Source organism: Macaca thibetana, chromosome 19 (assembly GCF_024542745.1).
Source record: "Macaca thibetana thibetana isolate TM-01 chromosome 19, ASM2454274v1, whole genome shotgun sequence".
NCBI classification, from domain to species: domain Eukaryota; kingdom Metazoa; phylum Chordata; class Mammalia; order Primates; family Cercopithecidae; genus Macaca; species Macaca thibetana.
In genome coordinates, this window is record NC_065596.1 from 34,632,750 (window position 1) to 34,657,709 (window position 24,960).

A 24,960-nucleotide genomic window follows, 5' to 3' on the forward strand; every position below is an offset into this window, starting at 1 on the left:
GGTGATAGGTATGCGCCTGATCCAAGGCCGCATTGGAGAAGCCCTGCTCTAGAAAAGGCTCTGTAAGTGGCTCTCACGCTGTCGCGGTGGCTCACGCATGTAGTCCCAGCTCCTTGGCAGGCTGAGGTAGGAGAATCACTTGAATCTGGGAGGCGGAGGTTGCAGTGAGCCGAGATGCGCCACTGCTCTCCAGCCTGGGAGACAGAGAGACTCTCTCACACACACACACACAAATTTCTCATGTCTGGCTCCCACCTTGAGATTGTTTTAGTTGGTCTAGTGCAAGCCTGGCTATCTGGACTTTTTTTTTTTTTTTTTTTTTTTTTTGAGACGTAGTCTTGCTCTGTCACCCAGGCTGGAGTGCAGTGGCACGATCTCGGCTCATGGCAACCTCCACCTCTCGAGTTCAAGCGATTCTCATGCCTCAGGTTCCCGAGTAACTGGGATTACAAGCGTGCGCCATCACGCCCGGCTAATTTTTGTATTTTTAGTAGACACGGGGTTTCGCCATGTTGGCCAGGCTGGTCTCGAACTCCTGGCCTCAGGTGATCCGCCTGCCTTGGCCTCCCAAAGTGCTGGGATTACAGGCGCGAACCACTGCTCCCGGCCTACCTGAGGAACTTTTTTAAAAAATTGCAAGCCGGGCCGGGCACAGTGGCTCACGCCTGTAATCCCAGCACTTTGGGAGGCCGAGGTAGGCGGATCACCTGAGGCCAGGAGTTCGAGACCAGCCTGGTCAATATGGTGAAACCCCCACTCTACTAAAAATACAAAAATTAGTCGGGTGTGGTGGCAGGCGCCTGTAATCCCAGCTACTCGGGAGGCGGGAGGCTGAGGCAGGAGAATAACTTGAACCCGGGAGGCAGAGCTTGCAGTGAGCCTAGATTGTGTCATTGCACTCCAGCCTGGGGGACAAGAGCAAGACTTCGTCTCAACACCACCACCACCAACAACAATAACAAAAAGTTCCTCAGGTGACTGTGATGTGCAGCCAAGTTTGAAAGTCATCACTCTGGATCATTGGTGGGCAAAGTGTGAACTGTGGACCATGTGCATCACTGGGGCACTTGTTAGAAAAGCAGAATTTGCATTTTAACACATTCCTAGGTGATTCCGGAGGAGTCTGAGAAGCACTACTTTGTGCAGGGGCCACAATTTGAATAGCAAAGCTCTAGAACAATAACTCTAGGCTTCATTCCCGTTGTCTGCCTGTGAGCCTAAGAATATGGATTTTTGCAAGCGTTCCTCCCTCTCTTGCCTCAGGCCATTCTGATGTGCTGACCGACTCCGTACTTGTTCACGTTCACTTCTCTCTGGGATTTATCTTACTTTCCACCACCTAGACAGGAAGGGGCGGATCTGGCTTCCCATCTCGGTTGTGTGACCCTGGGCAAATGCCTCCGGGTTCGTGGAAGCCTCAGTGTCTAGTAAGTTTTCAATCACAAGTCATTCCTCACATTCATTCATCTATTCCTTTGACAAATGGTTACTGACTACTTCCTGCGTGCTAAGTGCTGGAGATGCAAAATCCAGACAGGGAAACCGAATAATTACGAAAATGACGGTAGACGTGCAAAAATAAATTCTAACGAACAAGGCGCACAGGAGCGCTCCGCCCGGGAGGTCAGGGAAGTTTTCTCCCCAAGAAGATGACAGAGCTGAGACCTGAAACGAGCAGGAATTAGGGAGCCACCCGTCTCCTCTGTACCTTCGGCGGCGTCCTCAACACGCTAAGGAAGCGGAGATGCAGAGGAGAATGACTCTCCCACCATCTGGTCGCCTAACCAGGCAGGGGCAGGACAAAAACTCCACGCCTCACGTTTCCCAACCAATTCTGCTATGCACGGTGCTAGTGACTTAAAGCACTGTCTCTGGTCCCTTCCTTCTTTCACTCAGCAAATAATTTCAGAGATGTGCCAACACGGAGGCACTTGGGGAAAGAAGAGGCAGCTGAGAGACAGGGAAGGAGCCTACCTGGCCAGGACGCAAGGGTTGCGCCCAAGTTCCACTTCTGCCAGTTACATACACCCTCTTTCACACGCTCTACGAGCAGCTACCGCCCACTCGCCACGCTATTGGTCAAACTAGCATGAATGATAACCGTTAGGGCCAACGAAGAGAAAGGGGTGGACTTTCTTGCCCAGCTCCTCCCCCTTGGCCCAGTGGCTGTTTTGATTGGCAGATGACTTCGGCTCGGCCCCCGCTTTGAAGGCACCTGTCTGTCTCCCATTAGGTACGCGGCCTCTAACGCCCACACTCCATGCCTTCCTCCGCTTTCCCCACCCACTTCCAGGACCAACCAATTACTTCAAGGCAGAATATGCCCCCGCAACCAATTAAAAAGAGCTCTAAACTTGACGGACGACTTCCCGCCCCTGGACTGTCCTAGCTCCTCCCCGCGACCAATTGTTTTAGGAGAGGGGGGCGGATACATCCAATCAGCACGACACAGGTCTCTTGATTGACGTTCGGGTCCTCGCGCTGGCGTGTTGTGCCCTGAGGCGGGAGGAGGAGGAGGAGCGGGGAGGAAAACCTGAGCCAATCCTAGCAGGCTGCGCGGGAGGCCAATCGAACGCCGCGCCTTGGAGCAATCACCCAATCCGCGAAAGGGGGCAGGGCACATCCCTGCCAGGAACCAATAGAACGCCTCCAAGGGTCAGGAGCGACGTTCAGCGGGAGCAATGACAGGCCTATATTCGGGACTCGGGGGCGGGTCGGCGCCAGAGACGAGAAGAGAGGAGGGGAGGCCTCCTCCGCCGCCGCCATCTTGGACCGGGCCCGGTCAGCTTCCGCGGAGCCATCGGCAGACGCCGCGGCCTCCCTTGATCCCCGACCCCCGTCGTCAGAACAACCCCGGGCCCACTCCCCCAACCCCACTTCCGCTTCGCGCCGCTATCGCGATAGCGCCCGGGCCCGGGGCGCGAGAAAAAGGCGGCGGGCGCTCGCCTCCCCCGCCTGTCGCGATACGCTCCTCAGCGGCGGCGCCAGCTCCTGTGGTGAGAGCGTCAGGCTCGACTGGGCCGGACCCCTTCCCCTCCTCCCCCCGGCGCCATCGGCCGCCCTTCCCGCAGCCTCCCGCCCTGGCGACACCGCCGTCTGTCGCGACATGGCCTCCCCTCGCCTGCCCCCTGCCGCCGCCTCTGCAGCGCGGGGCTCCCGGCGGGGGGCGGCTCCCTCCCTCTCGCCCTCCCGTTCCTCCGCCTTTTTCACGCCCCTCAGCGCCGCCCGGGGGTCCTTCCGCGACCCGGACCCCGGGCCCCGCCCGCCGCCACCTCCCCGCGTGGCATCGCGTCGGGCCCCCCGGTAGGGGTGTGAGGGTGCGAAGCCTCCCGGGCGCGAGGTGCCCGCCCCTCTCCGCGTCGGTATTGGCTCCTGGCTGGAAGGATGGAGGCGCCCCTGGTCCCAGGTGCCCGCCCTCTCGGGGCTCAGGTGCCTGCCCCCCTCGGCCTCGGTCCTTCGCGTTGGGGGGCAGCCTCCGCGCCGGGGCTTCTCTCTCGACGGTGGCGGGGTGGGGGGTGTGCCAACACCCCGGGACGAGGACCTCAGCGGGGTGGGGGAGTCACCCTTCCCAGGACCGAGGCCACCCTCCGCATCCCTCCTCAGTGCTCCCCGGAGCGCAGCCTCCCCTGGATCTCAGGTTCCAGCTGCCCGTCCGTATCGGATGGGAGCCTCTTGGGAGAGGAGTGGAGGAGAAACTCCTCGGTAGTTGGAGCCTTTGCCGAAGTTTCCACCTCTGTAGTCTGCAGCTCTTCCCTCTCGTAGCGAGAAGCGCCCTGGGTGGCTCAAGCCTCGCTTCCCGCTGCACCGGGCGCCTGCCTTTTGGGGGGCTCTGGCTTTCCCCCACCTGGGGTACAGGACGGTCCTCAGTGTGGCCCACGTCTGGCCTCAGCTCTCACACTTCTTGGATAGTGCTGTCTGCCCCTGGCTTTGCAGCCTTGAACTCCCCTGCATCCTGACTCTCCGACCTGGGCGTGGGCCTCTCCCGGTGATGTCAGGGCCACTGTGGTCTTGCTGCTGGGGGCTGCTGGGCTCCCCTGGCGCTCAGGTGCCTGGTGAAGGACACTAAGCCCCCACGCTGTCCATGTTAGTGAGCTCCCACTGCGGGCAGCGCCAGCCCCTCTTTCTGAGCAGTCCCTGCCTCTCAGTGCAGGGCGGGCACCCCCCCACCCCAGGTGAGCTCTCCTGCCCTTTTGGTGAGGGGTTTTGATGTCTCCCTTCACCCCTGCCTGTGAGGCTTCTTCTGCCTTCACACCAGTCTCCTCCTTTAGGATGTCATCTCTCCAGGGACCAAGAAGCCCACTGCCCTTGATATTTGCATCAGATCCCACACTGTGGGTTTGTTATCTTTCCATCTACCCTCACACTGGGTGTCAGCAGTTGGAGAACAAGGGTTTCGCTTTCCAGCCCCGCTGCTGGTACTCCATGGGAGTAGGAAGCTTCCTAGACCCGGGTTCCTGTACTGCGAGGTGGGGGCTCTTCCCTCTGGGGCTGTGCCTTCTCTCCAGGGTAAGGACCCTTTCTTGGTGTTGCCTCCCCCAGGGATAAGGTTCTTGCCATCCTTGGTATTGGTACGGCTGCTCTTCTGGATTTGAGGTGTCCACGCCTCTGCGTGTGTCCCCACCGTAAGGCTGAGGATCCCTCTCGGATGCAGGTGCCCCCGGCTAATGCTTCCAAAACCCCGTCTTGATTTTTCACTGTATGGGGTAAGGCATAGTTGCCTGGCTGTGTGGATGTAAGATACCTGAGTCTCAAGCGGGAGACTCCACTGTGGACCCCGTCCCTGGGACCAGAGACTTCTCTGGTGTAGACTTTCCAAAGTAGGAGTTTCCAGCCCCCAACCCTTGGCAGGGGCATCTCAGTGGAGATGACTACCTCCACCCCAGGCCCTAACGCATCCTCCTTCTAGAGTCTCAGAGCCTCTGTGTGGCCATGTCAGCAGCCACCCAGGTTAAGGATCACCCTTCAACATCAGTTCCCAGAGCTCCTTGCTGCAGAGGCGGAAGCTCTCCCAGATCAAAGGCGCCTCATGACAAAGACCACTGTGTGGGCACATGACAGCCCCCAAGGTTAAGGACCGCCCAGTGTTAGTTCCCCAGGACTAAGCCTCCTGCCTCTCCCTCCTCGAGTCTTTGTGTGGTGGTATCATCTTCCCTGAGGTGAAGTTTGGGGGGTTCTTCTTTACTGGTTTTGGCCCTCATGTAGGTGTGTTGGCTCCTGTGAGGCTGGTGTCCTGCTCACCCCACCCCACCCCTTGTGGGTCCCTGCCCTGTGGGGATGTGTGTTCCTCTTGGGTAAGTCTCCTGGGCCAAGGCTCCCAGATTCCTCAGTGCTCTTGGAGAGCCTTTGCTGCTGGAGCACAGGTTTTTCACACCTGGGAGTGGACCTGCGATCACCACCTTCCTTGGAGGATCTTGGTGGACGCCCCGCGGACTGCAGCAAATGGGGCTCTTTCTTCTCTGGCAGCGTCTCTGCTTCGAGACTCAAGCTCCAGCTTCCCTTCTCTCTGGTCCTTTGCCAGGGGGACCAGAGGTACAGACACCCTCATGATATAGGAATTTTCTTGGGGGGAAGGTGTTGTCTCCGCTGTGACTAAGGCTCCAGCCTCTATAGGGGACAAGTACCCTGGGCCTCTGGCACTTGCCCCTTCTCTGTGGAGGAGCTGCCTCCTCGCTGGGTCTCAGCTGTAGCTGACTTCGATGTCACGCTGTTCTGTCTGAAACATCACCTCCCTGGGCTAGGGCTCTTGTTCCCATCCAGCTGGCTGCTGACCACTCCAGGACTTCCTTCTCTTGCTGCCACAGTGTGGTCTCCTCTCTGGGGGTGTTCTTCCTCTGTGCTAGGGCACCAGTCCTTTCCGTGTGGAGACGCAGGGAGGGTGTCACCTCCCTAAGGTGTCGATTGCCTTGTTTAGGGGTGAAGACCATGAGACCTCTTCTCTCTCTGGGCTGGAGCACCTGCCCATGACCCTCTGTTGGGTTCTTGGGATGGAAAGAGGGAGCGTACGCTCTCGTTTCACATTCTTTTTCCCCCTATGCAGTAAGAGGCTTTTCTGTGTTGGGGTGTTGGACTTTGGTGAGGATCTCTACACACCTCAGGGTTGGTGTCCAGGCCCTTGCCTTGTATAAGCTCCCTGGATCAAAGGGACTTGCCCCTCCTCAGTCAGAATCCCCACTGCGGCACTTTCTCCTGGGTCCTTTTGTTGTTGCTTTGCCTTCCTGGAGATTCTCCAGGTGTGGCATGTTAGCTGACTCTGACTCTGAGCGGGGGTGCTGCCTTTTGCTTTAGGTTGGGCCTTTTACTGAGGAGATTTAAGTCCCCTCAAGTGTAAGGTAGCACCCCTACCTATTACCACCCAGAAAGGGTCCCGGCAGTGTTGGGAAAGTTCTCTCTGGGGTTAGGGTACCAGCCCTGTCCTTTATGGGCTTCTTGTTCTAAAGCACACCCGTCCTATATGGTTGCTGCTAGTCACATGTGGTGATTAATAACTAGTTAAAAATGAAAAATTCGGTTCCTCCATTACACTTGCCATATTTCAGATGTTCAGTGGCCAACAGATAAGCATAAATAGAGTGTTTCCAGCATTGCAAAGTTCTGTTGGAGAGCACTGTTTGCCAGATGTTCCCTTCCTTGTGGGTGAGGACTCTCTTGGTGTGACTTCCCTCTGTATTGAGGCTCTTAGTCCTCAGTATGGGGCTGTTTCTGTCTTTACAGTAAGTGACTACTCCCGGGTGCCCTGCCCTGCACAAGTAGGAGTGGGAGCGGCCCCTGGATCCCAGGGAACTGTGCTTTTCATTACAGGCCCCCTCCCTGGAGGGGAAGAGGGCAATCTCCACTGGTATCTCAGAAGTCTTCTGAGCATAAGCCTCTCTCCCCAGGGCTCCCCGGTCTCGCTGTCAGGCCCTAAGATGTGTCTTCCCTTGGACTCAAGTTCCTTGGAACTCCCTTTTGACCTCAGTCTTCTCTGGGTTCCATGTAATTTCCTTTAAAATAAAGATGCTTCTCTCTTTAAGTTTTGGGTTCCTGCCCTGATGGTGCCTGTTTCCCTGAGTCTAAATTACCAATCCACTTGATATGGGATTCCTTCGTGTGTGCAGATTGGCTCCCCACAGCTGTGGTACCTTTGCACCGTCTTATCTTAGTAAGATTTCTGTCTTCTCCCAGGTCTCTCTTGGGTGCTGCCTTCTGCCCCCAAATCTCTAACCCTTCTTGGGGTCAGTTTCTTTGGGTTAGGAGTGTTATTTCCTTTTGGTTTAAGGATCCTGCTCTGGAATAAATTTCTTGGTGGTTTAAGTCCCTTCTACTTGGCATTCAGCCCTGTCTGTCTGAGTGGGTTCAGCTCTTCATAGTTTTCGGCATCTCTGCTCGCCGTCATTTTCCCCCACCCCCAATCTTTCTTCTCTCACCTACAGCTTACACACACACACAACACACACGCACACGCCCTTCTCTGTGAGCTGCCAGTTTCGCTTGTCTGCTGGCTTGTCTGAGGGATGACCTCTTCCAGCCACCTCTGTACCCAGCCCCTCTGAGTCGGAAGTGTGATCTGCAGGGCTAATGCCTTCATCCCAGTCATCAGCTGCGTGCAGCATGACTTTGTCCTGCTCTGAAACATCTTTCTGAGTGTAATCTGGGGAGGAGGTGCTCCATGCTACAGGAATTTTCCACTTCCTGAGTCAGAGGCACACAAAAAAGTATGTAACTTTTCTTGTTTCAACAAACTTATGGGATCCTCTGTTGGCCAGACACTGTGCTGAGCAGTCAAGTGAGCATCAGGAGAACTGGGACTGGTCTCTTGTCAGATAGCAAATGCTTCTTTCCTTTACCAGTCCCACCTACCTAACTGTGCTGACTAGGTCCGTGTCTCTGGGTTTTTACCAGCCGGAGAATACGTGTTAATTCCTCTCCAATCTCTCCCAGCAGCGTCCGTCTCCAAGAGAGTATGAAGAGAGTGCGTCTGTAGGGCAGGGAAGATGGCGGACAAGCGCAAACTCCAAGGTACTAGACTGACTTCCTGCTGCACCTGTAGCCATGTGCTCCCTCTTCGGAGGACTGCTCTTTAGATACCTGCCGCCTGGGCAGGATTCTCACAGCCTTCTTCCTCCCTGGCCAGGTGAGATTGATCGCTGCCTCAAGAAGGTGTCCGAGGGCGTGGAGCAGTTTGAAGATATTTGGCAGAAGGTACAGGGGCTGAGACCCTAATCATCTGGGTCTTCAGAGAGGAGGGCACAGGAAGAAGGTTCAGGACCTCTGGGTGTTAACCAGGGGGAGGGGCTACATATTGCAGATGCTGAGGACCTAAGAGAATAGGCTCTAAGACTCATTGGGGGTAGGGGTTGGGGGGTCCTCGAGTCCCTAGCATAAGGAAGACTCAGTGGAGTGGGTACTGGGACATCCCCTCCCACACTGACTTCTGAATTCCCTCCATCCCTCAGCTCCACAATGCAGCCAACGCGAACCAGAAAGAAAAGTATGAGGCTGACCTAAAGAAGGAGATTAAGAAGCTACAAGTGAGGGGGCTGGGGGCCTGGACGCCTGTGTCCTGAGGGTTGAGGGAACTGGGAGAGTGGACTGCTGGGTCCCAGGGAGAAGGAGCTGTGGGTCCCAGTTCCCGGATCCTGAGGTCTGACTTTCTTGCTTTTCCCATCTGCAGCGGCTGAGGGACCAGATCAAGACATGGGTAGCGTCCAACGAGATCAAGGACAAGAGGCAGCTTATAGACAACCGCAAGCTCATTGAGACGGTAGGAGCCTAGAGCCTGAGTCCTAGACAGCTGGGAAGGTCACCAGATTCTTGAGATCTCAAGGGGCGGAGGCAGCACGGCCAGACCCCAGAGTTTTTCAAGAGAAGTAGGGTTTCTGGAGCTAAGGGAAGGAAGAGGCAGCAGACTCAGAGCTCAGAAAGTAGGGTCATGAGGCTCAGGTCTGAGTGTCTGCTGGCCCTTAGTCACCTCCTTTCCCGCCTTTGAGAGCCCCCTGCCAACTACACTCTCTACAGCAAATGGAACGGTTCAAAGTTGTGGAACGAGAGACCAAAACCAAAGCTTACAGTAAGGAGGGCCTGGGCCTGGCCCAGAAGGTAGATCCTGCCCAGAAGGAGAAGGAAGAGGTTGGCCAGTGGCTCACGGTGAGTTGGGGTGGAGAAGAGGAGGTGAACTCTGAGGATCCTGAGCCCTGGGTGTAGGCGGGAACCCTGGCTGATGGCTTTCCTCTTCCTCTCCCTCCCCTAGAATACCATCGACACGCTCAACATGCAGGTGGACCAGTTTGAGAGTGAGGTGGAGTCACTGTCAGTGCAGACACGCAAGAAGAAGGGCGACAAGGATGTGAGTGAGGGAGACCCCACACCTTTGGGATGGGGATGGGCTGGCCAGCAGGAGGCCAGTCATTTAGGCTCCTGGGAGTTGGGGCCTGGATTCCTCAGGCAGACAGGGCCAGCAGCCGGGATTAGGGATTTGAGAGACAGGATTGGGAGGGCTTAGCAGCTGCCTGGGTGGGGCAGGGAGGAGGTCAGACAGAATCTCAGGGTCCCCTGGGTGTCTGGGTAGACAGTGGGGCCTTCGTGAAGAGGAGCGATTTGGGGGAATGTGAATGCAGGTTGAGCTTGAGCCACAGAGTAAGCGTGAGACCTGAAGGACACCCATGGCAAGAGGCCTCCTGGCATCCAGAGGACGCTGGTCCTAGGGAGAGCACAGTGGGTAGAGACAGGCAGAACATGGAGAAGGCAGAGAGCTGGGCCTGAAGGAAGAGAGGAATCTGGGACGAAGCTGGATATTGGGGTCCCAGGTTCTGAAATCTGGGATTGTGGGGTATGAGTTCAAAGGGATACAAACTGTATGGACTTGTTGAAACCAGAAACACAGGGAGGGGAGAGCCGGGTCCTCAGGGAAGCTCTGGGTGGGAAAGGGTCAGGAAGTGGACGATGACAGGGTTGGGTGTCAGATTCTGAGGGGTTTGGGAACCAGGGGCTTTTGGGGAGATGATGGGTCCTTGAACAGAGCAGGGATTTGGAACTGAGACTAAGATGTTAAATGCTAAAGGGGCCTTGAGAGGAGGGCAGGAGCGAGGCTTATGGATCTTCGCTCCCGCTGGGATAAATGGGTGGGGTTGGGGGACCTAGTGATGACAAATACCATCATGATTCTAAACAGCAAGCTCCTCACAAATGGGGGTTATCATTATTACTGCTGGAGCAAGCTGGAGGGTATCCGTATGCCAGAGGCAGTCAGTGGTGGGCAGGCTCAGTTGAGAAATCTGGACTCAGTTGAGAAATCAGGTGAGGTACAGATGAGGCCAAGTCATGGGATGGCACAAGGACCTCTGGGGTTGTTTAGAGGTTTCCAAGGACTCCTGGAGCCAGAAACGTGTGGGAAGAGGAGGGAGCAGAGCAGTGGGATCCCAAGATGTCAAGCCCTGTGGTCCCCACAGGGCTCAGAGGGTGGGTGGACCCCATACTGCCCTACCCCAGAAGGGGCTGGCGTGGAGGCTTTGGGTCTCTACAGGGGTCAGGGACTGAGGACAGGTTCTGTGGGGGCAGGAGGGGCCAAGCAGGTGGTCTGCAGCCCCTGAGCCTGGCCCTGGGCTCGCCAGCAGAAGCAGGACCGGATCGAGGGCTTGAAGCGGCACATCGAGAAGCACCGCTACCACGTGCGCATGCTAGAGACCATCCTGCGCATGCTGGACAATGACTCCATCCTTGTTGATGCCATCCGCAAGATCAAGGATGACGTTGAGTACTATGTCGACTCATCCCAGGACCCCGACTTCGAGGAGAACGAGTTTCTCTACGATGACCTGGACCTCGAGGACATTCGTGAGGCCCTGGGGCTGATCGTGGCACAGGAAGTGAGGGTCCAGAGTGGGCTGTGAGCCAGCTAAGCATGCCCTTCTTCTGCCCCCACAGCACAGGCGCTGGTCGCCACCTCCCCCCCCAGCCACAGCCACATGGAGGATGAGATCTTCAACCAGTCCAGCAGCACACCCACCTCGACCACCTCCAGCTCTCCCATCCCGCCCAGCCCAGCCAACTGTACCACGGTGAGGCCCCACGGGGCACGAGTACCTTGTGTTTCCAGCAGGGCTGGACTCGAGGAGGCAAATCTGGGTCACTCCAAAGTGGCTAGGGGAGAGTAATTGAGGAAACACAGATCTAGGTATCCAGGGTCTAGGCTCTTGGAGCACACCCTAAGATCCTATATCTGGGTCCCTAAAGAACATAAAGAGTAATAGGGTGTATCCTGGGCCAGTTTAGGTCCTGGATCTGGGAGATGGGAGGGGCCGGTGCCTGGGCTGCCTGAGGAGGCTGGGTAGCTGGCCACCTTGGGCAGGGATCCAAGGGTTGGATTCCCTGTGGAGAGCAGGTTCCCAGATCCTTAAGAGGCTGGTGGGTCAGTGCTGGCTCCCAGAAAACAAGAACATTGGAGAGCCTGAATTTAGGTGGTTTCTCCAGGCAGATTAAGGACAGCTGTTTGACCAGCTCTGGGGCTGCAGTGGCAGTCAGTTGGGCCCAGGGCCCGGGACATTCAGAGATTGGCGGTTCTCTGTCAGACCCCCAGAGGTCACACAGGTTTCTGTTCTGCCTCCCCTACCTCAGGAAAACTCTGAAGATGATAAGAAGAGGGGACGTTCCACAGACAGTGAAGTCAGCCAGGTGGGTGTGAGTCTGGAATGGATGGGCATGTTGGGCAATATCCCAAAGGCACATTGAGACCTGAGTGCTGGCCACTGTGCTGGGCTGGTGGACACAGGTGGGTCAGAAATCAGTGCTGCCCTGAGGGCAGGTGGGCAGGGCAAGTGGACAGGTGACTGGTGCTGTGGTCAAGGGGGTGGCACAGGTCACCCCCAGCCTGGCCAGGCAGTCAGGAGATGCTGCTGCGGAGTGCCCTGGGCTTGAGAGTCAGGTGAGTTTGCCTGGCAGGGAGAGGCGGCAGCCAGTAACAAGGGGAAGTTGTGACAGAAAGCCTGGAAGTGTGGAGAGATGGCTGGCCTGGTGTGCAGGGCCAGGGCTCCAACTGTGAGCACAGGGACTGGGACTGTCAGGCTGAGGGGCTCAGGCTTTGTGGACCTGAGTGGCCTCCAGAGCCAAACAAGCCTAGGAAGTGATGGGGCTTTGCTGTGCTGATAACACACACTTCAAGTTTCTGAGAGGAGACGGTGGTGGGCAGTGCTTCTCCAACTCCTTTAACATCGCCCAGGACAGGAGCCTGCTTTCGGAAATGCTGCTACAGAAGAATGTTAGGCAGGAGCAGCGTGGGCCTGAGGCCCCTCTGTGGGCTAACGGGATGGATGGTTTCGAGGGGACACCCTGAGTGGGCACTTAGGGGGCTGGCGTGGAGACTAAGACGACCCGCGGGTAGTAGGGAGGGCGGGCAGCAGGGCCAGGAGGCGATGAGGAGAGACACTGAGGCAGATACTCCAGGGGCCAGGCTGGGCTCTGCCACCTTCCCAGGCTCCCACTGCCAAGCAGCGATCCCAGGAGAGAAGTGGTTAGTCAGTCCTGTTGGGCGCTTGGTAAGCGCAGGGAGCCTGTGGGGTGGCTGGAAAGAAGTGCAGGAGGTGGTTAGGCTCAGCAGCCTGAGTGCTGTCGGCAGCTGCCTGCAGTGGGGATACCATGAGCACATTTACCCTCCTACCACTTTCTGGAGTGCTGGTAACTTACAGCCCTGTGAGTAGTTTCTATGACCCTTCAGGTGATGTTCAGAATTACTATCCAATTTCTAGCTGTTTTTCCTTCTACTCTTGGACATTAAGCTGCTCCAGCTAATCTCATATTGAGGACATTTAGGTGTTTCCCACTAGTCCCCTGGCTTCCAACAGATGGATCTTCTCTGGCTGCCAACCTAAGTTGTGGTCAGATCCCTGTGGGGGTGTCCGTGGGGCGGTGTCCAGGCAGGACTTGGGAAGCTGGGCAGGCTGGAAATCAGTGTGAGTGTTTTAAGCATGAAGGTGACTGAAGCCATGAGGGTGAGTAAGGTCACCCAGGTTCCCAGGAGGGCGGGAGCAGTTGGGGGCAGCGAGGCCAGAGAGGAGGCTGCTGGGACGAAAATGGAGCCTGAGGTGGGGGTGGTGAGGGAGACCAGCTGGCCCACTGGGTCCTGATCCTCTGCTCTCTCCCACCCGCAGTCTCCAGCCAAAAACGGCTCCAAGCCTGTCCACAGCAACCAGCACCCTCAGTCCCCAGCTGTGCCGCCCACCTACCCCTCCGGCCCCCCGCCTGCTGCCTCTGCCTTGAGCACCACTCCTGGCAACAACGGGGTCCCCGCCCCAGCAGCACCCCCAAGTGCCCTGGGTCCCAAGGCCAGTCCAGCTCCCAGCCACAACTCGGGCACCCCTGCCCCCTATGCCCAGGCTGTGGCCCCATCGGCTACCAGTGGGCCCAGCACGACCCAGCCCCGGCCCCCCAGCGCCCAGCCTGGCGGAGGCGGCGGCGGAGGTGGAGGGAGCGGCAGCAATAGTAACAGCAGTGCCGGTGGAGGGGCTGGCAAGCAGAATGGCGCCACCAGTGAGTGGGGAGGCAGCGGGGTGGGCATGGGCGGGGCTGGGCAGCCGCCGGCAGCCCTTCCCATTTTATTCTTTGTTCCCAGGTTACAGCTCAGTTGTGGCAGACAGCCCGGCAGAGGTGGCTTTGAGCAGCAGTGGGGGCAACAATGCCAGCAGCCAGGCCCTGGGCCCCCCTTCCGGCCCCCACAACCCACCTCCCAGCACCTCGTGAGTGTCTCGGCCATCAGCAGGGTTGGGATGGCGGCCTTTCGGCACAGAGAGGCGCTGGTGCCTCATCCCTGCATCAGTGGGTTCTGGGCCCCCCGCCCTTGCTGCTGGGAATGTCCGAGCACTGTCCTCCACCTCTGTCGGGTGTTAACACCCCCACTTCTTTCCAGCACGGAAACTACATCAGCCTCCCTGCTTTGCCCTTCAGAACATTCTAAAATATGTTCTCATCTAAGTGGAAGTTTTCTCAAGAACCCCATACCCTTTCCTCCCCATTTCTGTTACCTGCCCAAGGGTACTTGACTGCCACTGGAGGGTCACTGTTCCACTTTTCAAAGTGAATTGTCTCGAAGTCCTCGTTCCTCTGCAGCCACTCCTCCAAATCTTAGCTCAGACCATTCCCCTGTGTCCGCCTGTTTCCCGAAGACTGCCCCAAGAAAGATCAGTGTGCACAAAGGAAAGGCCTGCTTCCTGGTCCCCTCACCCCAGCTCCAGCTGGCCTGCCCAAGAGGGAATGGGCCCTGCGTCCACCTGCCCAAGGCAGCTGGTTTTGATCAGCCTGTGGCCTGGTGGAGCACCCGAGAATCCTCACTCCCACCCCCGCAGCTCTGCTCTGCTGATGGGAAACCATTCCAAAGATTGGGTTCTGCCTTTGTTTGCCCAGAGCCACTTTCTCCCATCTGTCTACCCTCAGCCGCCCCTCTCACATCCCATCTGATGTGTGCAGTCTCCCCTCTCTCCAGCCAGGCCTCTCTGCCCATCCCACCCTCAGGGGCCCTCCTCTCAACCCCTCTCTTCCATGCTCTCCAGGAAGGAACCCAGTGCGGCAGCCCCAACAGGGGCTGGGGGCGTGGCCCCAGGCTCAGGGAACAACTCAGGGGGACCCAGCCTCCTGGTGCCACTGCCTGTGAATCCTCCCAGCTCCCCAACGCCCAGCTTCAGTGATGCCAAGGCAGCCGGTGCCCTACTCAATGGGCCTCCACAGTTCAGCACCGCCCCGGAAATCAAGGTGGGCTCCTTGGACATCCCCCGAGCCTCTGTGTCCTGACTCTGCTGCTCCTTTCCTCCAGGTCTCTAGCTGCGCCCCTTGCCCCAACCCCCTTTCTGGATCTCTCTCTAGCTTTCTGTCCCCTTCTCACACTTGCTCGTTCTCCAGGTCTTTCTGTACCACCCTTCCCGTGACCTTGATCTCTGGGGGCTCTCATACCTCCCCTCTTGTTCCCTCCAAAGCTCTGTTTCTCTGGGTCTCTTTTCCTTTCTCTTGGTTATACTTGTTGCTTGCTCTCTCTGGGTCTCCATCTTCATCCCCACCCAGGCCCTCAGTTTCTGTCCCCATTTGTCCTCACAAGGCATACCAGTCTCTCTAGTTCACATGATCCATTACCTAGCTCACTACCCTCCTTTTCCTAGCTAAGAAACCATTTCAGTCAAGAAGACACTTGTTGAAGTCCACTGGGGGCCACGCTTTGTGTTGGGTGAATGCAGCCTGGTTCCTCCCTTTAGGAAGCTTCCCTGCTGGGGCAGCTGCAGGGAAGGTTGCTGTGGGCCCACTGAGGGGCATCTGAGCTGACCTGGGAGACAGGCCCAGGAGGGCTCTGAGAGGTGGTGATATTTAAGCTGAGACCTGGACCAGGCAGGGGGGCTAACAGCTGCAGGAAGGGCTTCAGGAGGTGCTTTAGGAGGAGCATGCATCTTTAGGAGGCTGGGCAGGATGCAGCAGAGAGGAGAGAGGTGTCCACTCTGCAGGAGGCAGTGCCACCAGCTGCAGGGCTGAGATAGTGGGTGTAGCAGGACAGGACGGGGGGTCCTGATCATCCAGGCTCAGGAGCTGGGGCTTGGCTTGTGAGCCAGTATCCTGTAGCGCAGCTTCCACGGGGAGGCAGCGTGTGCGCCCAGGCTGTCCGGGTCCAAGTCTTGGCATTGTCCTTTCTGTGCCTTCCCTTCATATGGGAAATGGCAATAATCACAATTATACCTACCATATAGGTTTATTTGGAAGACTAAATCATTCTTACGAAGCTATTGGAACAGTTTCTGACCCAACAGAAGCATTAATTTTTTTCTTTCTTTTTTTTTTTTTTTTTTTTGAGATGGAGTCTTGCTCTGTCACCGAGGCTGGAGTGCAGTGGTGCCATCTGGCTCACTGCAAGCTCTGCCTCCCAGGTTCAAGTGATTCTCCTGCCTCAGCCTACTGAGTAGCTGGGACTACAGATGCCTGCCACCACGCCCAGCTAATTTTTGTATTTTTAGTAGAGATGGGGTTTCACCATGTTGGTCAGGCGGGTCTCGAACTCCTAACCTCAGGTGATCTGCCCGCCTTGGCCTCCCGAAGTGCTGGGATTACAGGTGTGAGCCACCGTGCCTGGCCCAAATTTTAGAAGTATGGTGGACAAGATATTTATAGTGCATGCATTTTTCTGGAAAAAGGGGAAACAGCAGCTTTGAGATTTTCAAAAGGGGTCCATACCTTTTAACATCACCACCAACAAAAAGGAATTGCTGGGGTGGGTGGTCGGGAACCGTGGCAAGGTTTGGAGTAGAGAAGGAACAACACGACTTCATTGGAAAGGTCCCCCGGGGCTGGTGAGGACAGGATGGAGGGAGGGTGGTCTGGGTAGGAGAGGACAGGCTTGGGCTGCGTGGGGCATGGTGGCGTGACAGGGAAAGGAGCCATCCAAGGTGGGTTAGAAGCAGGACGGATAGCCGGGCGCGGTGGCTCACACCTGTGATCCTAGCTCTTAGGGAGGCAGAGGCAGGAGGATAACTTGAGCCCAGGAGTTTGAGACCTGCCTGGGCGATACAGCAAAACAGGATGGATAAGCCTTGGCAACTGATGCATTGTGGAGTCCCGCACAGGGCTGGGGTTAGGGACAGCTGCACGTGGCCGGAGGAGATGGAGGAACCAGCCCTGACTTTGGGGAACAGAAGCCTGCTGTAACCTTTGTAATAGGAAACGAGGCTGTGGCTACAGGTCTGGAGACCCAGCCTACCTGTCGCCAGCAAGGAGACTGAAGTCTAGCAGGGCTGGGCTCACCCTGATCCCAGTCACCCCATGCCAGTCAGAGGCAGAGAGCTGAGCATGTAGACTCCTGCCTCCTTCAAGACAGGCGGGAGCTCTCCCAGCATGTAGGTGTCCCTAGTGAAGCAGCGTGTACTATTGGCACATCCTTTGACAAAAATGGTAGCGCACTGTGCATAATTCTGCAGGTTGGCGTTTACTTCTGTAGTATGTCACGAACTTGTGTTTTGAAAATCTCCGTGCAGTATTCCACGGTGCAGAGTCCCACTTACTAGACGTTCCTCTGCTGATGAATGTGTCAGTCGTTTCCAGTTGTTTCCCTACAGTTTGATGCTTTTACCTGTCATGGGTAGATCATGAGGAGTGGCTCATTGGCCCTCCACAGCCCCCAAGCAGGGCAGGCGAGCGCATCTGGGACCTGTGTCAGGCTGCACTTGCTGCTGCAGCCCAAGTGCTCAGGCCAGGCCTCTCGTTTCCTCCCCAGGCCCCTGAGCCTCTGAGCTCCTTGAAGTCCATGGCGGAACGGGCAGCCATCAGCTCTGGCATTGAGGACCCTGTGCCAACGCTGCACCTGACTGAGCGAGGTGAGGAACCCAGGATGGTGGGGAAGCAGTGGGCCAAAGAGGAGGGGCTGGCCCCTGACCCATCCTCACCACTGAGGGGCCGGACCCCCACCTCTCCCCACAGACATCATCCTGAGCAGCACATCAGCACCTCCGGCCTCAGCTCAGCCACCCCTGCAGCTGTCAGAGGTGAACATACCGCTGTCGCTGGGTGTCTGTCCGCTGGGCCCTGTGCCCCTCACCAAGGAGCAGCTCTACCAGCAGGCCATGGAAGAGGCCGCCTGGCACCACATGCCCCACCCCTCTGACTCTGAGCGTATCCGGTGAGGGTCCCAGGGAAGGGGGGTGGGCTGGGGCTCGAGTCTTAGCAAGGAGGCAGTGGCTAAACCTGTGAGGCTGTGGGTAGAGCGCCAGGCCCCTGACTCGGGCTCTCCACTGAAGGTCAGCACCGCCCTGGGTCTTTCTGTACCACCTCCCCTGTGGGGATGCAGTTCTGAGCACCCTTTTGGTCAGGGCAAGACTAGCAGGCAGCTGGCACTGACCTTCCTGTTGCTCCCACAGGCAGTACCTCCCCCGGAACCCCTGTCCGACGCCCCCCTACCACCACCAGATGCCACCCCCACACTCGGACACTGTGGAGTTCTACCAGCGCCTGTCGACCGAGACACTCTTCTTCATCTTCTACTATCTGGAGGTACAGCAGGGCCCCCGGGGCAGCCTCGGGCCCCCCGGCTTCGCCGCCACCGCCGCCGTCCCCCCTCGGGCTAGAGGGGTGAGGTGGGTGCCCCACTGCGGCCACTGGGACCGCACCCCCTCCCTATTCCCAGTCCTGGGCCCCCCCCCCGCCAATTCAACCTGTCCCTGTCCCCGCTTCCAGCCCAAAGGTGTTAGAACTGCTCGGGTTGAGAGCGAGGCCAGTCCACTGTGGCTCACCCCAGCCCTTCTTCCAATAGCTTACTGGCTAACCCATGGGGTCCCCCCACAGCCCTGCTCCAGCAGCCCCTCAGTCTAGGCCGACCCCACTCCACTCGTCGGCCATTCTCAGGCCTCCCTGGAGGCCACTGGGGAACTGTCCAACCTCCTCCCAACCCCAGTGAGTCATGAGTGACCTCCACCCTCATCCCCGCTTGGGAAATTTTCTAAATTGCCTCCTCTCTCAGCTCTCATCACACATTAGTTTTTCTTCCTTCTCAAAGCTTCTCTGAAAGCAATTTTCACCTCCTGTCTCATTTTCCTTCTCCTGACCAGCATTGGTATGTTCTGTGCCCCCAGCCCCATCTCCACGAGGATTGTCCAGCCCAACTGTGGTCTGTGGCGGGGGCCGGGGTTCAGCCCTGATGTCCTGCCCCGTCCCCCTGGCTCCCCACCCAGTTTGGGGGCCCCCTGATCCCCCTCTCCACTGTTCCTCCCCCAGGGCACTAAGGCACAGTACCTGGCAGCCAAGGCCCTAAAGAAGCAGTCGTGGCGATTCCACACCAAGTACATGATGTGGTTCCAGAGGCACGAGGAGCCCAAGACCATCACTGACGAGTTTGAGCAGGTGAGGGCCCCGCTCCCTCTCTTCCCGCTGCTAGGGTTGGGGTAGAGTCCCCAGGCTCCAGGCAGCCCCTGCTGGCCTCTGCGCCCTCGCCTCCACCTTTCAGCCGGCGCAGTCCCTCAGCCTGACCACGTTCTCCTCCCTCGGGCTGTCTGCTCAGCCTGGAACACTGCCCTCTCATCCTCCACTTGGCCAGCTCCTAGGCCTCCTGTGGGTCTTAGCCCAAATGTCCCTTCCCCAGACACCTTCCTGGCGCCACCCAGCCCGGTCCCTCCCCCTTGCTTGGGTGTGGGATTTTCCCGGTATGTCTCCCTGTACCAGGCTGTGGGCTCTGCTGCCCAGGGACCTTGATGGGCCCCCCTTTCACCTCCAGGTCCCAGCACCCAGCAGGGCAGGGGCTCAGTGGGGAAGCTATTTTTTTTAATGGGCTTCTCAAGTTTTAATACTGGGAAATTCCTGCTTCTTGCAAACACTCTGGAGCCAGCCTACCTGGGTTTGAGCCCAGTCTAGCTGGGTGACTCTGGGCAAGTCACTCGAACCTGTGTGTCTCAATTTCCTTATCTGTAAAAATGGGGGGAAGAAGACCTACCTAATGCAGTTGTTATGAAGATTAAATGAGTTAATAACGTGTAAGTACTTAATGGTGACTGCTACATAGTCAGTGTCATGGATTTTTTTTTTTTCCAAATTACTTTCAGTGTGTTCTACAGTGACGTTTTTTTTCCCACCAAATACTTCCCTGAAGCCGAGCCCCTTCATGGGGATGAAGTATTACAAGGTCCTTGTCCTCAGAGAACTCAGTTCCCTCTCCTAGTTTTCCCAGGTTGCCATCTTTGATGCATTTAAAACATTCATTCAGGACCTAGCTCCTCTCCCACTGTGTCCTCAGACATTAACTACAGACTTCCTGTCCTTTCCTGGTTTGCCCCAAAACCATCCTCCAAGTTAGTACATTTCAGGCCATCCAGTCATTCAGAAATTCCCACACCACTGCCGTCACCAATAAAATGTCCCTGCAGAGTGCTTGGATTTAGACTCTGAGCCTGTTCCATTCTCTAGAACAAGGGTGACAGTACCCACTGCCTCGAGGTCTTTGTGAAGATTAAATGCTAGGCTATGCATCCTGTACTCACACGTGAGAGGTGCTCAAAAGCCGCAGCCCTCGAGAAAACGAAGGCTGTGCACTCATGCCTGGTGCTGGTGCTGGTGCTGGGGCCCCGCTCTGGCAGCTGGCTTCGGTGGAACCTCTGCGGCCCCCTCCGTTTCCTCCTCGCCGAAGTGGCATGATAACATTTCCTACCCAAGAAGAACCCTGTGAGGGTGCAGTGAGTGTGCGCATGCAGGGCAGTTGGCCCGGCGCCTGACACACCTACAGCCCTAAGAACTGTCCCCTTTGGCTGTCGGTCCGGCCCAGATCCCAGACCACCTCCTCGTCCACTCACTGACCGCCTTCTCCCCCGGCCAGGGCACCTACATCTACTTTGACTACGAGAAGTGGGGCCAGCGGAAGAAGGAAGGCTTCACCTTTGAGTACCGCTACCTGGAGGACCGGGACCTCCAGTGACACCGGCCCCTCCCTCTACCCACCCCCTTCCCCCGCATGCTGATCCCCCTGCCCAGGCGAGGGCCCTGCCCTGGAAGACTGGAGGGAGGCCCCAGGCCAGGGGCATCCCCCTCTCCCAGGAAGCAGGGAGGGGCCGGGAGGTTTTCCTCTCAGCCCCACCCTGGGGGCCCGGGGGCGAGGGCTGCCCCCTCCTCCCCTCCCCAGTGAGGGACATTTTTTGGTAAACCTATTTTCATTTTGGAAAATATTTATGAATAAATAGTTTTATATGACGGCTGGCAGCAGCTCTCCTGTACCCCCCTCAGGAGTCAATGAGCAAAGTGAGGGTCCTGCTGGCGGGGGCGCCGGGCCAGCTGGGGGTTGAACTGGGAGTTGTACCGCCGCCTCCGGTCATCTGTCTCTTCTTCCGGCTGAGCCTCCTGTAGTGCCCGGCCTTGGACCCGGGCCAGCAGGGCCTCTGCCCGAGCCCTCTCAGCTGCTTCCCTCCGAAGACGTTCAGCTCGAAGCTGGTCCAGGGATGGAGGCCTGCGGGGAGAGGAGTGAGGTCAGAAAGCTGGTAGCTCCTAGGAGGCCATTCCCCCAACCTCTCCCATAGAGGGAGCTGCCGCCTGGAAGCCCTGCTGCGTCCAGTACGCCCCAGCCTCAGCTCTCAGGTCTTCTACAAGAAGCCGCTTGGTGCTGGGACACCATGGGCACGTCTCTGGCCTTCCCTTCTGTGGACTTTGGTCCTCCCCAGTCTTTAAGATCTGATGCTCCTCCAGGTCAAGAAAGCACAATAAGCAGCCCCCTGGCCCTCTCTGGGCCTGTTTCCCTTTCTAGAGAAAAGAGTACAGGCAGTGTACCCCCTCTAGACCAGGGGTATGGAGACAAGCCTGCTTTTACTGTCTTAACCCAGCAGCTCTCAAACTGTTTGGTCTCAGGACCCCTTTATACTCTTTAAAACTGAGGACCCTAAGAGCTTTTGTTTAAATAGATTCTACCTGTTAATATACTGCAAATCAGAAGTGAAAACTAAGAAAGTTTGGACACAAGCATCTGTGCCATCAGCCATCAGAACGAGGGTGTCTTCTCATCACACAGCCTCTGGAAACCTGCACTATGTGCCTGAGAATGCGAGTGAAAAAGGCCAACAGTGTCAGGAAAATAGGCTTGATACCACGGCACCCCGGGAAAGGGTGGCAGGACCCCTGGGGCTTCCTGGACCACATGTTGAGAACCACTTCACCCAGCCAGCCCTTCACCGAGTCCCTGGTTGTCCTGACCAGAGACCCTGCAGTGCCTATGCTGGGCTGCTGCCAAGCCCTGAAGGTCTGGGCCCTGGTCTGCCGAGGAGGGTCTTCCTTCTTACTCCTTGGGTCGCAGCTTCTCAGACCCCTCCTTCTTTTCCTTTCTGCTGCAATTGCCTTCACCGCTGTGCCGTCTCTTCTTCCCCAGATGCTTCTGCATCTCCCGAAGAGGGTCCAGACGGCTCTTGATCTTCTCATCTGGGGCTGGGCCAGGAGGGGGCCCCCCTCGCTCTGGGGGTAGCTGGTACCAAGGGGGTTGAGTCTGTGCCTCCGCTGCACTCTGGCCCAGGTATGTCAGGATGCCCAGAGCTTTCTCTTGCCTCTCCTGAGGGGGCCAGGAAATACAAGAGATGGGATATAATCTTTCAAGGTGTCAGGTGTGTCTCCCTGACATAGGAATCTAAGCAAACAGGTACCTAAGGCTTGTCATGAACCAGTTGTACCAGGTGCTGGGGATGGAAGACACCAACAGAGGCCAAGTTCCCCCTGGGGGGACAGTGGCAGGTAACAGCAGGGGAAGGAGGGGACAAGTGGAGCCACTTGAGTGTTCAGAGGCAGGCATCTTTGCAGAGAGACTTGAAGAGAAGCCTGAAGGGATCAAGCAAAGCAGAGGAGCCATGGGTGGGGTCAGCAAGTCCAGAGACAGCAGGTGAGTGACAAGAGCTCATGTACCTGTTTTTTTTTGAGATGCAGTCTCGCTCTGTTGCCCAGGCTCGAGTGTAGTGGCACCATCTCGGCTCACTGCAACCTCTGCCTCCCAGGTTCAAGCAATCCTCCTGCCTCAGCCCCCCTAGTAGCTGGGATTACAGGCACGCACCACCATGCCCGGCTAATTTTTGTATTTTTAGTACAGACGGGGTTTTGCCATGTTTGGCCAGGCCGGTCTTGAACTCCTGACCTCAGGTGATCCATCCACCTTGGCCTCCCAATGTGCTGGGATTACAGGTGTGAGCCACCATGCACGACCAGACATACTTTTTACACTTGATCTTAGCCAAAAGGCAAGAGGCGAATGATTCGCCTTTTTTTTTTTTTTTTTCTGTTTTTTTTTTGAGATGGGGTCTCGCTCTGTCACCCGGGCTGGAGTGCAGTGGCGCAATCTCAGCTCACTGCAACTTCCACCTCCCAGGTCAAGCGATTCTCCTGCTTCAGCCTCCAAGTAGCTGGATTACAGGCGTGCACCACCACACTTGGCTTATTTTTTTGTATTTTTAGAGATACCATGTTGACCAGGCTGGTCTTGAACTCCTGACCTCAGGTGATCCACCCGCCTCAGCCTCCCAAAGTGCTGGGATTACAGGCATGAGCCACAGCTGGCTGATTTACATTTTTAAAAGCCTATCAAGGTTTCAGACCCCTCCAGTTTTGAGAACTGAGCAGTTTGCCTAGCAGCTGGGGACCTCTAGCATCTACCTCCAAGCCCTGTGGGTGCCCAGATGGCAACACTTCTTAAGTGTCATGCTTTGGTATGGTTCTAAATTCTGTGTGTTCGTTCTCGTTTGACCTTGATCACAAGCAGTGGCTAAAGTGCCCTCTCCCCCCAACTCGATTCATGGCTCCTCTAATGAAGTGGGTGAGGCCAGCTTACTTTCTCCTGTCGCTTTTCTTCCTCGTACTCTTTATTGCCTCTGATCACTCCTTTCCCTTCCTCCAGCAGCTCCCGAAACAGGTCCACAGGGCCAGAACTTGGGGCTCCCGCCTCTGCTGCTTCAAGCTCAGGCAGTGAGTTCTGATGTCTGGCTTTCTTTCGTAGGAATTCTGTACGGGCCTGGGGAGAAAGTTATAGGCAGGGCATTCAGAACCTAGAGGTGATTCAAGAACTGTGAGTCTGGTGCCCACCACAGAAAATGGCAGTCCAGGGTGCTGGGGTTATAAGAAAGGGAGCACTAGACGCCTAAAAGAGGCACCTGTCCTAGCTGGGGGTGAGGGTAGGCAGATGAGGCAACGCCTGGGTTTTGTAAACTGCCTTTCAAATCGTAAACCACGGGTCATCAAGGATGGCTGGAAGGAGGTCCCTGGCCTAAACCAAAGGGGTTCCTAACCTCAAGTGAGACAATTAAAACAGCCATAAAGGTAGACCAAACTGCATTAGGCCAGACGATCTGAATTCTAGCCATGGCTCCAAGTCACTACCCCAAGTCGACTGCTGAAGCCCTGTCCCCCGCCTTCAGGACGCAGATTTCAAACAGCGCTCAGCAGCCTACTGAGATTCTAAAAACCCAGACTACCTCCCACCCACTGTGGAGGATCAGACTAGCTAAGGAACTGAAAGTTGGGTGTACACCAAACAGATTTAAGGAGCCATACAGAAAGCCCGTGTTTGTGTGTATGTGTCTAGGGGGCGGTGCAGGAAAGGGCTCGCCCGATGGCGTGGAGCCTGGCTGTCCCCCTCTCCTTAAATGTGCCTTCCCCTCACTGAAGCCATCTCACTCCGTGCAACGGAGATGACAGTGCCCCTCTAAGAACGAACAGTGCCTCCTGGGGATTCCGCAAGTCAGGCGCTCTGCATGTAGTTAGCATACAATAGGTGCTCAATAAATAAACTGCGCAGGCAAACTAAAAAGTGATCCGAATTTCCTTGAACTGTCCAAGCGCTCATGTATTCATTAAATGTTTTTAAGCTGCTCTTTTGTGCTAGACACTGTTCCAGCCATGTGAAATACATCAGTGGAGGGAAACTAAGACGAAGGCGAGATCAAGGGAGGTTTCGTGGAAGTGGCCACAAGGTTTGCAGAGCAACGTCCTCGAAAACGGGATCGGCGCCTGGTCCCGAATTTCACACGGGGCACACTGAGCCTGCGCAACGCCTCCGCTTCCGGCCCCCAACCGCGGCGCGTGCGCGCTGGGCTCCGGCGGTCAGCCCGGCCGGCCTCCGAGCTTACCTCTTGCTGAGCCAGCAGCGCCCTCCGCTCACGCTCCTTCTCCTCCTCCCGGGCCTGGGCCTCGTCACGCCGCACGCGGGCGACATTGTCCTTGTTCCGGACGTGCCAGCTCTTCTTGGGCAAGATATTCATGGCGTCGTAGCTGTCCAGGGACTGGCACGCCCGCCTCTTTGCACTTCCGATTGGCGAGAGGATGCCCCCCCTCCTCTTGTCCCTACTTCGACCGCAGATTGGTTCCGAATTAGTTGGTACGGCCCCCTGGCCTGTAACGACAGGTGATTGGCTGAGACGTCCTTTTCACAGCGAATGTTAGGCGTTCGGCTCGTGGTATCCCCTAGCAACCGCCTCTTATCACAGATCTGAACCAATCATAAGTTGGCCCGCCCCGATGCTACCAGATGCGGCC

At 56.8% G+C, this 24,960-nt stretch overlaps 3 protein-coding genes across 5 annotated transcripts in view; 2 read left to right on the top strand and 1 right to left on the bottom strand.

The window, feature by feature from the left end:
- The first annotated feature begins 2,697 nt into the window (after positions 1–2,697).
- On the top strand, positions 2,698–20,658 carry CNOT3 (CCR4-NOT transcription complex subunit 3). 3 transcript variants are annotated; one of them, XM_050771896.1, is made up of 18 exons: positions 2,698–2,996; positions 7,918–7,995; positions 8,111–8,178; positions 8,433–8,507; positions 8,651–8,740; positions 8,995–9,123; positions 9,227–9,322; positions 10,587–10,809; positions 10,900–11,033; positions 11,590–11,646; positions 13,119–13,497; positions 13,580–13,703; positions 14,514–14,712; positions 17,207–17,306; positions 17,410–17,608; positions 17,847–17,979; positions 18,700–18,825; positions 20,288–20,658. In XM_050771896.1, exons 2-18 carry the CDS (start codon positions 7,971–7,973, stop codon positions 20,384–20,386), a joined length of 2,256 nt encoding a protein of 751 aa, XP_050627853.1. In that variant the 5' UTR covers positions 2,698–2,996; positions 7,918–7,970; the 3' UTR covers positions 20,387–20,658. The 3 variants fall into 3 exon arrangements, with proteins under 3 accessions (XP_050627853.1, XP_050627852.1, XP_050627854.1); XM_050771895.1 differs by having other exon boundaries at positions 7,921–7,995; XM_050771897.1 differs by having other exon boundaries at positions 7,921–7,995; positions 10,590–10,809.
- Positions 19,396–24,960, top strand: part of RPS9 (ribosomal protein S9) — a 55,427-nt gene continuing 49,862 nt past the window's right edge. The window contains exon 1 of the mRNA XM_050771949.1: positions 19,396–19,399. The gene's annotated coding sequence lies outside the window, so the exon portion shown is untranslated. The remainder of the gene's footprint in view (positions 19,400–24,960) is intronic.
- LENG1 (leukocyte receptor cluster member 1) lies at positions 20,616–24,789 on the bottom strand. The gene is made up of 4 exons (XM_050771942.1): positions 24,555–24,789; positions 23,261–23,440; positions 21,735–21,997; positions 20,616–20,911 (listed from the first exon to the last, which is right to left on the bottom strand). Exons 1-4 carry the CDS (start codon positions 24,684–24,686, stop codon positions 20,695–20,697), a joined length of 792 nt encoding a protein of 263 aa, XP_050627899.1. The 5' UTR covers positions 24,687–24,789; the 3' UTR covers positions 20,616–20,694.